The sequence below is a fragment of the Heptranchias perlo genome, chromosome 33, assembly GCF_035084215.1.
Source record: "Heptranchias perlo isolate sHepPer1 chromosome 33, sHepPer1.hap1, whole genome shotgun sequence".
Classification (NCBI taxonomy): Eukaryota; Metazoa; Chordata; class Chondrichthyes; order Hexanchiformes; family Hexanchidae; genus Heptranchias; species Heptranchias perlo.
The window spans coordinates 31,284,808-31,297,029 of NC_090357.1; the positions used below are offsets into that span (position 1 = coordinate 31,284,808).

Sequence of the window (12,222 nt, forward strand, 5' to 3'; positions counted from 1 at the left end):
GTCGGGACACTCTCCAGCTCACATCCCTGGGCTTCCAGGCTCGTGAAACGGTCCATCCAGTAAAGGAGACTCAATACTACTTCATTCAATATTTCAGCTGATGCTGACTCCAGTCCTGGGGACAAACTCAAGCAGCAAAAACGATTTTGCTTTGGATTATGCTCGGGGTGTAGGCGAGACAATGGGCGCCGCGGGAAGGGGGGGGGGGGGGTGGGGGAAGAGTCAAAGGGCGTGCGGGGGGTGGGGGGAGTCAAGCGGCATCGCAGGGTGCTATGGCCACGATGCTGTCAGTAGCAGGGACTTCCATTTGAGCCCAGATTCTCACCTGTTCCTGGAAGACACGCTTTTCATCTCCAGTGCTGGGTCTCACCACGTAGTCCGTTCTCCTACGAGTGAACAAATTGTACCAGTCAGTCATAGGAACGGCACCCGCTCCCCGGGACGGCACCCGCTCCCCGGGACGGCACCCGCTCCCCGGGACGACAGAGTCCCTCCATGTGCTCTCTAATTTAAGAGAGCTGTTCTCTAGTTCCCGATTGGGATTTGGAAATAGATCATTGATGAAAGATGATCAGCCTGGCGGGAGAGTGGCAGTCTGACGTTTGAACCTTTATGCAGGTAGTGCAGACAGTATCTGCCACAAGTTCACCCAATTACATGGGGTGTGTTCAAGGGAACTGTTCCCAATAGTATGCAGCCCACGAGCTAGCCTCACCTTTATAATGGGTGCAGCCTCACTTCTTAAATATTTCACATTTCCTGCACCAGCTCATCACCGAAACTATGAATTTTATTTGAAGGGAATGTTCCCAGTGTAAACCTTCTGACCCTATAGATCACTTGAATCCTCCCACATTGAGCAGTGAGCACACCATTAAACCCAGCCCCTGCACCTCAACAATTCTCTGAATAGATTACATTCTGAGGACACGTACAATATTACATCGAGATAACAGGACAATCTCACAGCCTCTCCTCCCTCTCAGTTCCAGGCCAGTGGTAACATCACAACTTTCCCAATTGCAGGACTCCCCTCAGGCCCCTGAACCCACAATGTGTTAAACGATACTTACACCCTGGGGGTTGGGGGCGTGATGTCTGGAAGCTCCTCAGATTCCTGTGGAAGAGAGAAGCAATGGGTCACAGCCTGCTTTAGGAGCGCTGCTTGACCCTAACCCAACATTAACCCACGGAAACGCCAGTGTGGATAGTTTCAGTCCAGTGAGGACAACACATGAACGTCACAACCACACACAGATTGCAAACCAAACTAAATATTTAATGGCGCAACAAAGAATTCAGAACACAGCATTTTACTGGAATGGTTCCAGGGATGAGGGACTTCAGTTACTTGGATAGACTGGAGAAGCTGGGATTCTTCTCCTTGGAACAGAGAAGGTTGAGAGGAGATTTGATAGAGGTGTTCAAAATCATGAGGGGTCTAGACAGAGTAGATAGAGAGAAACTGTTCCCATTGGCGGAAGGGTCAAGAACCAGGGGACAAGATTTAAGGTGATTGGCAAAAGAACCAAAGGTGACATGAGGAAAAACTTTTTTACACAGCAAGTGGTTAGGATCTGGAATGCACTGCCCGAGGGGATGGTGGAGGCAGATTCAATCGTGGCTTTCAAGAGGGAATTAGATAAGTACTTAGAGCCATAGAAAAGATAGAGCACAGAAGGAGGCCATTCGAAGAACAAGGTGCCCATTCTAATCCCACCTTCCAGCACCCGGTCCGTAGCCCTGCAGCTTACAGCACTTTAGGTGCAGGTCCAGGTACTTTTTAAAAGAGTTGAGGGTCCCTGCCTCTACCACCAATTCGGGCAGTGAATTCCATACACCCACCACCCTCTGGGTAAAAAAGTTTCTCCTCATGTCCCCTCTAATCCTTCCACCAATCAGCTTAAATCCGTGTCCTCCAGTTCTTGAACTCTCCGCTAGGGGAAACAGGTACTTCCTGTTTACTCTATCTGGGTCCCTCATAATTTTGTACATCTCAATCAAGTCTCCCCTCAGCCTCCTCTGCTCCAAGGAAAACAACCCCAGCCTATCCAATCTCTCCTCGTAGCTGCAATTTTCAAGCCCAGCAACATTCTTGTAAATCTTCTCTGCATTCTCTCCAGAGCAATTACATCCTTCCTGTAATGTGGTGACCAGAACTGCGCACAATACTCCAGCTGTGGTCTTACCAGCGTTTTACACTGTTCCATCATTACATCCCTGCTTTTGTATTCTATACCTTGGCTAATAACAGAGAGCATTCCGTATGCCTTCTTCACAACATTATCTACCTGTACTGCCACCTTCAGGGACCTGTGCACATGCACTCCAAGGTCTCTCACTTCCTCTACCCCTCTCAATATATTCCCGTTTACTGCGTATTCCCTTTTACTGTTTGCCCTCCCTCTGTGCATTACCTCACACTTCTCGGGGTTGAACTCCATTTGCCACTTTTCCGCCCACTCCACCAACCCATTGATATCTTCTTGGAGTCTACAGCTATCCTCTTCACGGCCAAATTTTGTGTCGTCTGCAAATTTGCCAATCATGCCCTCTACATTCATGTCCAAATCATTAATATATACCACAAACAGCAAGGGACCCAACACTGAGCCCTGTAGCACACCACTGAAAACGGATTTCCATTCGCAAAGACATCCATCGACTTTTACCCTTTGTTTCCTGTTACTGAACCAATTTTGGATCCAATTCACCACATTTCCCTGGATCTGTCATGTGGGACCTTGTCAAATGCCTTACTAAAATCCATGTAGGCAACATCCACTGCACTACCATCATCAATCCTCCTTGTCACTTCCACAAAGAATTCAATCAGATTTGTAAGGCATGACCTTCTCTGAACAAATCCATCCTGACTATCCCTGATTAAACCATGCCTTTCCAAGTGACAGTTTATCCTATCTCTCAGTATTGATTCCAATAGTTTGCCCACCACCGAGGTAAGACTGACCGGCCTATAATCGATCGGCCTTTCCTTTGTACCCTTCGTACTTGAAGGGAAAAAATTTGCAGGGCTACGGGGAAAAGGCAGGGGAATGGAACTAACTGGATTACTCTTGCATGGGCTCGACGGGCCGAATTGCCTCTTTCTGTGCCGTAAACATTCTATGATTCTATGAAAACGCCTCTGATTCAGGGGGAAACTGCATTTTAATTGGGACAGGGATCAGGGTAGAAACTGTTGAGAGGACCAGACATGGATACTGACTTTTTACCTCAAGGACTGGTTCCGCGGGGCAGGGCCCAGGAGGGGGGGGGGCAGGGCCCAGGAGGGCGATGGGGGGGGGGGGGGGCAGGGCGATGGGGGGGGGGGGGCAGGGCGATGGGGGGGGGGGGCAGGGCGATGGGGGGGGGGGGGGCAGGGCGATGGGGGGGGGGGGCAGGGCGATGGGGGGGGGGGGCAGGGCGATGGGGGGGGGGGGGGGCAGGGCGATGGGGGGGGGGGGGCAGGGCGATGGGGGGGGGGGGGCAGGGCGATGGGGGGGGGGGCAGGGCGATGGGGGGGGGGGCAGGGCGATGGGGGGGGCAGGGCGATGGGGGGGCCAGGGCGATGGGGGGGCCAGGGCGATGGGGGGGGCAGGGCGATGGGGGGGGCAGGGCGATGGGGGGGGCAGGGCGATGGGGGGGGCAGGGCGATGGGGGGGGCAGGGCGATGGGGGGGGCAGGGCGATGGGGGGGGCAGGGCGATGGGGGGGGCAGGGCGATGGGGGGGGGGGGGGGCAGGGCGATGGGGGGGGGGGGCAGGGCGATGGGGGGGGGGGGCAGGGCGATGGGGGGGGGGGCAGGGCGATGGGGGGGGGCAGGGCGATGGGGGGGGGCAGGGCGATGGGGGGGGGGGCAGGGCGATGGGGGGGGGGGCAGGGCGATGGGGGGGGCAGGGCGATGGGGGGGGCAGGGCGATGGGGGGGGCAGGGCGATGGGGGGGGCAGGGCGATGGGGGGGGCAGGGCGATGGGGGGGGCAGGGCGATGGGGGGGGCAGGGCGATGGGGGGGGCAGGGCGATGGGGGGGGCAGGGCGATGGGGGGGGCAGGGCGATGGGGGGGGCAGGGCGATGGGGGGGGCAGGGCGATGGGGGGGGCAGGGCGATGGGGGGGGCAGGGCGATGGGGGGGGCAGGGCGATGGGGGGGGCAGGGCGATGGGGGGGGCAGGGCGATGGGGGGGGCAGGGCGATGGGGGGGGCAGGGCGATGGGGGGGGCAGGGCGATGGGGGGGGCAGGGCGATGGGGGGGGCAGGGCGATGGGGGGGGCAGGGCGATGGGGGGGGCAGGGCGATGGGGGGGGCAGGGCGATGGGGGGGGCAGGGCGATGGGGGGGGCAGGGCGATGGGGGGGGCAGGGCGATGGGGGACAGAGATGCTGGGATTAATTCTCCTATTTGCGGTTACCCTGATCTGGAGAATAGCACTGTGTTAAATGAGATCACCCTGTGCTAACTGAGGCAGAGTCACTGCAGCTCACCAAAAAGGGAGTGGGGTCTGGCTAGTGACATAGCCGCATATCTGTGTTTAATTGTAAATTGCATGGTTAACTTTTTGAATATTGCCCTGTCAGCTGCAATTATATTACAGAACCATATCCACAGCCATAAATTCACCCCATTTATATTCGATCGATCGGAGTCAACTCCACTGCCAAGACCCCAGTCCGAAGCCCCACCCTCTGCCTGGTTCTGGGCTCACAAAAGTTGGCAACCCTCCTGGGTTTGGAACATGAACAGGTACTGCTCGCGCCCATCGGTGGTAACGGAGACAGACTCAATCTAGTACAACACATTCCACAGCACAGGATTAATGCACCAGAAGGAATTGTTTCAATGGGCTGAAGGACCAATCTCTGACTTTATTTATAACCACAAGAAAGCCAATGTTTTGAGATGCCCCCGATGCAGTTTGATGCAGCGTTCAGGTTGGGCGTGGGACAGGGCGGGACAGAAATCTGTGATCACAATCACTAATGGAATGGCCGGACATGAAGCCAAGTATCTCAGATTAACAAAAGCTTCGGCTGCAATTGGACAGCATCCAAACCACTCATCAACCTCCTCGATTCCTCTTGCAAATTGTTTGAAAGTGACTGACAGACATGGATGGAACAGGCAGGTTTGCCTTCTGCTGTGTCATAAGCTGAGGGATAAGTCTGTACCTTGGGAAAGGTCTGATCTTTGATCTCGAACCACAGCTGACACAGCGAGGTCATTTCCTTCTCTGAGTCCTGCCCAGAACCTGTGGAATTGAGAAAAAGAAATTATTCAGATGATTGAACAGCTATTGATCAGTATCTTGCTATTTAATTACTAATCAATCTCCCACAGCATTACTTCCAGGTAGACCACAAGACCATAAGAGATAGAGGGGGGCCTGCTCCGCCATTTAATGAAATGATGGCTGATCTAATTTTTACCTCAACTCCACTTTCCCGCCCTTTCCCCATATCCTTTGACTCCCTTGCTGATCAAAAATTTGTCTAACTCAGCCTTCAATGTATTCAATGACTCAGCCTCCACAGCTTTTTGGAGTAAAGAATTCCAAAGATTCACGACCCTTTGGGAGAAGAAATTCCTCCTCATTTCCGTCTTAAATGGGTGACCCCTTATTCTGAGACTATGTCCCCTAGTTTTAGATTCCCTCATGAGGGGTAACATCCTCTCAGCATCTTCCCTCTCGAGTCCCCTCAGAATCTTGTATGTTTCAATAAGGTCTCCTCTCATTCTTCTAAATTCCAATGAGTATAGACCCAACCTGTTCAATCTTTCCTCATAAAACAACCCTTCCATACCCGGAATCAACCTAGCGAACCTTGTCTGAACTGCCTTCAATGCAAGTATATCCTTCCTTAAATAAGGGCTCCAGGTGTGGTAGTACAGGACTCAGAGTGCTTTCTGACGTTTACTGTGATCTCACTAAATGTGTCTATCATTGTAAAACAGAGAATTTATATGAAGATATTACATAGGCAATTTGAGGAAAAATATTACATGCCTGGAATTATAGCTGGGATTGTATTTACCACGCATCAATAACATAGAATCATAGAATGGTTACAGCACAAAAGGAGGCCATTCAGCCCATCGAGTCCGTGCTGGCTCTATGCAAGAGCAATCCAGCTAGTCCCACTCCCCCGTCTTTTCCCTGTAGCTCTGCAATTATTTTCCTTTCAAGTACTTATCCAGTTCTCTTTTGAAAGTCATGACTGAATCTGCCTCCACCACCCTCTCGGGCAGTGCATTCCAGATCCTAACCACTCGCTGTGTAAAAAAGTTTTTCCTCATATTACCTTTGTTCCTTTTGCCAATCACCTTAAATCTATGTCCTCTGGTTCTCGACCCTTCCGCCAATGGGAACAGTTTCTCTCTATCTACTCTGTCCAGACCCTTCATGATTTTGAACACCTCTATCAAATCTCCTCTCAACCTTCTCTGTTCCAAAGAGAACAAAACCAGCTTCTCCAGCCTATCCACATAACTAAAGTCCCTCATCCCTGGAATCATTCTAGTATATCTCTTCTGCACCCTCTCTAAATCCTTCACATCCTACCTAAAGTGCAGTGCCCAGAATTGGACACAATACTCCAGTTGTGGTTGAATCAGTGTTTTCTAAAGGTTCATCATGACTTCCTTAATTTTGTGATGCAACTAATTTTGTTTATTCTTCCTTTCTTCATCCTTTTTCCCAGTTATCGGAGCACCTGAAGTAAGGTGAGGGGACCTGGTTGGAGTTCGGGGCAGAGCGTCAGATCGGATAAAGAGCCAAGGGTGTCAGGGAGAGAGGTAAGAAAATCAAAAGTGACGTTGGCAGAAGAGAAGGAGCTGATTGGCTGGTAGCTGGTGAGTATCTTTTAAAAAAATCTTTAGTTTATTTCCAGTTAAGTTTAGTGAATCTAATAAATCGAGGCATGGCAGGGCAACTCAGTCCCGTGGAATGCACATCCTGTGCCATATGGGAACTCCAGGATGCTTCCCGTATCCTGGACAACCACAGGTGCAGGAAGTGTTGTCAGCTGGAGGAGCTCGAGCTCTGGGTTCGGAGATTGAGCAACAGCTGGCGTCACTACCGTGTATCTCCGAGGCTGAGAGTTTCGTGGATAGCACGTTTTAGGAGGTGGTCACCCCACAGCTTAACAGAATGCAGGCAGAGAGGGTCTGGGTGACCGCCAGAAAGACAAGGAGGACCAGGCAGGTAGTGCAGGAGTCCTCTGAGGGCATCTCACGCTCTAAACAGTATTCGGTTCTGAGTACTGGTGGGGGAGAGGATTCCTCTGGGGTGAGGAGCCAGAGCCAAGTCCACAGCACCATGGGTGGCTCAGCTGTACGGGGTGGGGGGGAGGAGAAAGGTCAGGAGAGCAATAGTGATAGGGGATTCTATAGTTAAGGGAGCAGACAGGCGTTTCTGTGGCCGCAGACGTGATTCCAGGATGGTGTGTTGCCTCCCTGGTGCCAGAGTCAAGGATGTCACTGAACGGCTGCAGAACATTCCGGGGTGGCGGGGGGGGTGAACAGCCAGAGGTCACGGTCCATATCGATAACAATGACAGAGGTAGAAATAGGAAAGAGATTAATAAGCAGGACCTCAAAAGGTAGTAATCTCTGGATTACACCCAGTGCCACACGCTTTTGAATATAGAAATAGGAGGATAGAGCAGATGAATGCGTGGCTGGAGAGATGGTGCAGGAGGGAGGGCTTTAGATTCCTGGGGCAATGGGACCGGTTCTGGGAGAGGTGGGACTGGTACAAGCCGGAGGGGTTGCACCTCAACAGGGCCAGGACCAATACCCTTGCGGGGAGGTTTTCTAGTGCTGTTGGGGAGGGTTTAAACTAACTTTGCAGGGGGATAGGAACCTGAGTGTAGATTCAGATGGGACAGAATCACAACTTGAAATGGAAGGCAGGAAATTAGTAAGTGACTTAGGAAGGCAGAGGAAACAAAGGTTAGATCATAAACAACAAAGGAGTTTGGCAGTGCTTAATGGTGTATACCTCAATACAAGGAGTCTAGTGAATAAGGTAGATGAGCTGAGGGCACAGATAGACACGTGGCAGTACGATATTTTAGCTATTACAGAAACATGGTTTAAACAGGGGCAGGAATGGCAGCTCAACGTTCCTGGTTACAGGGTTTTCAGATGAGATAGGAGGAGAATAATAAAGGGAGGGAGGTGGCAATATCGGTTAAAGAAACAATTACAGCTGTGAGGAGGGATGATGTGTTAGAAGGATCATCAAATGAGGCCTTATGGGTTGAACTAAGGAACAAAAAAGAGGCAGTCACACTACTGGGAATGTCCTATAGTCCCCCAGTCAGCGGGAGATAGAAGTCCAAATATGTCGGCAAATTTCTGAGAAGAGCAAAAACAATAGGGCAATAGTAGGGCATTTCAACTACCCTAATATTAACTTGGATACAAACAGCTGAAAGGCACAGAGTGCACAAAATTCTTAAATTGCATTCAGGAGATCTTTTTAGCAAATACGTAGCAAGCCCAACCGGGTGGGGGGGTGGGGAGCAGTTCTGGACTTAGTTTTAGGGAATGAAGCTGGGCAGGTGGAAGGAGTATCAGTGGGACAGCATTTTGGTGGCAGTGATCATAATAGTTAGTTTTAGCATAATTATGCAAAAGGACAAAGATAGAACAAGAGTAAAAGTTCTCAATTGGGGAAAGGCCAATTTTGTTAAGCTGAGAAGTGATTTAGCAAAAGTGGACTGGAAACAGCTACTTGAAGGTAAATCAGTGTCAGAGCAGTGGGAGGCATTCAAGGGGAAGATTCAAGGGGTTCAGAGTAAACATGTTCCCACAAAGAAAAAGGGTGGGACTGCCAAATCTAAAGCCCCCTGGATGTCAAGGAACATGCAGGGTAAGATAAGGCAAAAAAGGGAAGCTTATGTCAGACACCGAGAGCTCAATACTGCAGAAAGCCTAGAGAAGTATAGAAAGTGCAGGGGTGAAATTAAAAAGGAAATTAGGAAAGCAAAGAGAGGGCATGAAAAAATATTGGCAAGTAAAATCAAGGAAAACCCAAAGATGTTTTATAAATAATTAAAGATCAAGAGGATAACTAAGGAAAGAGTAGGGCCTATTAGAGACCAAAAAGGTAACCCACATGTGGAGGCGGAACATATGGAAATGGCTATTAATAAATAATTTTCGTCTGTATTCATAAAAGAGAGGGACGATGCAGACATTGTAGTTAAGAGGAATGTGAAATATTGGATGGAATAAACATAGTGAGAGCTCAATACTGCAGAAAATTATTAAGGGGTTTAGCATCTTTGAAAGTAGATAAATCGCCAGACCCGGATGAAATGTATCCCAGGCTGTTAAAAGGAGCAAAGGAGGAAATAACGGAGGCTCTGACCATCATTTTCCAATCCTCACTGGATACAGACATGGTGCCGGAGGATTGGAGGACTGCTAACGTTGTACCATTGTTTAAAAAGGGAGCAAGGGATAGACCGAGTAATTACAGGCCATTCAGTCTAACATTGGTGCTGGGCAAATTATTAGAATCAATTCTGAGGGTCAGGACAAACTGTCACTTAGAAAGGCACAGAGTAATCAAGGACAGGTCGTGTCTGACTAACTTGATTGAATTTTTTGAGGAGGTAACAAGGAGGGTCAATGAGGGTAGTGCGTTTGATGTAGTCTACATGGATTTTAGCAAGGCTTTTGACAAGGTCCCACATGGCAGACTGGTCAAAAAAGTAAAAGCCCATGGGATCCAAGGGAAATGGCAAGTTGGATCCAAAATTGGCTCAGTGGCAGGAAGCAAAGGGTAATGGTCGACGGGTGTTTTTGTGACTGGAAGGCTGTTTCCAGTGAGCATCCGCCGGGCTCAGTACTGGGTCCCTTGCTTTTTGAGGTATATATCGATGATTTGGACATAAATGTGGGGGGGGCATGATTAAGAAGTTTGCAGATACAAAAATTGGCCGTGTGGTTGATAGTGAGGAGGAAAGCTGTAAACTGCAGGAAGATATCAATGGATTGGTCAGATGGACAGAAAAGTGGTAAATGGAGTTCAATCCAGAGAAATGTGAGGTAATGCATTTGGGGAGGGCAAACAAGGCAAGGGAATACACAATAAATGGGAGGATACTGAGAGGTGTAGAGGAAGTGAGGAACCTTGGAGTGCATGTCCACAGATCCCTGAAGGTAGCAGGACAGGTAGATAAGGTGGTTAAAAAGGCATATGGAATACTTTCCTTTATTAGCTGAGGCATAGAATACAAAAGCAGGGATGTTATGCTGGAACTGTATAAAACACTAGTTAAGCCACAGCTTGAGTACTGCATACAGTTCTGGTCACCACAATACAGGAAAGATGTGATTGCACTAGAGAGGGTGCAGAGGAGATTTACGAGGATGTTGCCAGGACTGGAGAATTTTACCTACGAGGAAAGATTGGATAGGCTGGGGTTATTTTCCTTGGAACAGAGGAGGCTGAGGGGTGACTTAATTGAGGTGTATAAAATTATGAAGGGCCTCGATAGAGTGGATAGGAAGGACCTATTTCCCTTAACAGAAAGGCCAATAACCAGGGAGCATAGACTTAAAGTGATTGGTAGAAGGATTAGATGGGAGCTGAGGAAAAAATTTCACCCAGAGGGTGGTGGGGGTCTGGAACTCACTGCCTGAAGGGTGGTAGAGGCAGAAACCCTCAACTCATTTAAAAAGTACCTGGATGTGCACCTGAAGTGCCGTAACCTACAGGGCTACGAACCAAGTGCTGGAAAGTGGGATTAGGCTGGGTGGCTTATTTTTGGCCGGTGCGGACACGATGGGCCGAATAGCCTCCTTCTGTGCCATAATTTTCTATGACTATACAGCATTCCTCCATGGAATTAACCATGTCTCCCAATTTGGAGTACTGCAAATATTTCTAGTCTCCACACCATAAAAAAGGATATAGAGGCACTGGTGAAGTGCAAAAAAGATTTATTATGATGATACCAGAAATGAGAGGTTATACCTATCAGGAAAGATTGAATCGGCTGGGGCTCTTTTCTCTGGAGGCGTGTCCTGATAGAGGTCTTTAAAATTATGAAAGGGTTTGATAGGGCAGATGTGGAGAAGATGTTTCCACTTGTGGGGGAGATCAGAACTAGGGGTCATAAATATAAGATAGTCACTAATAAATCCAATAGGGAATTCAGGAGAAACTTCTTCACCCAGTGAGTGGTAAGAATCTGGAACTCGCTACCACAAGGAGTAACTGAGGCGACTAACATAGATGCATTTAAGGGGAAGCTAGATAAACGCATGATGGAGAGGGGAATAGAAGCACACGTTGATAAGGTTAGATGAAGACGGGTGGGAGGAGGCTCATGTGGAGCCTGTTTCTGTTCTGTACATTCTTTGTAATTCTAGTGATAATCCTCACTCTGTGCCCCCTTGTTACTGATTCTTGTGTTCTTTAGATTTGTGGTTGGGATCAGATCAGCCATGATCTTATTGAATGGCGGAGCAGGCTCGAGGGGCCGATTGGCCTACTCCTGCTCCAATTTCTTATGTTCTTATTTTCTTATGATTCACCAACTAGTAAACAATCTTTTACTCTTTACCCTTTGGAAACCTTTCATAATTTTGAAACGATGTATGAGATCTCTCTTAACTTTTTCTATTCCAGTGAAAAAGCCACAAATTTCCAGCCTTTTCCAAAACTATAACCTGGTCCCTGGTCTCCTGGTGACTCTTCACTGCACTCTGCCCATGACTCCAATTCCTTCCTGTAACTGCACACAGTACTCCTATTAACCAATGTTTTGTACAATTACAACTTCCCTTCCCTGCCTTTATATTAAATGCCCATGTAGAAAACCCAGAATCCCATTTGCTGCCTTTTAATGGCCATTTCCTGCACTCTGACCTTTACAGATCCTCTGGGGTAAAAGGGCAATGCCCACTTTTGTTACCAATTGGGCAAATATGAAGGACAGGTGCAAGTGGAGTTTCTCGTTTGATTATAAGTGGCAGGAGGTGTGGTGTGGCTGAGAGGTGTGGCTGTGCTCCCTGGGGTCTATTGTCCATCAGTCATCAGGGGCAGATCAACACTCCAATCTCTTTGATGGAAGGACTGGAATTCAGCACTAACATGTGCAAAGCACTTTGAGAAGTTTCGGAGAGACATAATGAGGGGCTTTATAGGAACAGGAGTAGGCCATTCAGCCCCTCATATAAACAAAAGGCAGAAGCATGTCCCAGACTC

General features: G+C 49.2%; 1 protein-coding gene across 3 annotated transcripts in view; it reads right to left on the bottom strand.

The window, feature by feature from the left end:
• Positions 1-12,222, bottom strand: part of nfrkb (nuclear factor related to kappaB binding protein) — a 108,978-nt gene that overhangs the window by 54,851 nt on the left and 41,905 nt on the right. For all 3 annotated transcript variants that reach the window (XM_067971113.1, XM_067971112.1, XM_067971111.1), the window contains exons 13-15: positions 5,165-5,244; positions 1,074-1,117; positions 326-386 (exon numbers count right to left, since the gene is read on the bottom strand). In XM_067971113.1, coding sequence (XP_067827214.1) covers positions 326-386; positions 1,074-1,117; positions 5,165-5,244 — 185 coding nt within the window. The remainder of the gene's footprint in view (positions 1-325; positions 387-1,073; positions 1,118-5,164; positions 5,245-12,222) is intronic.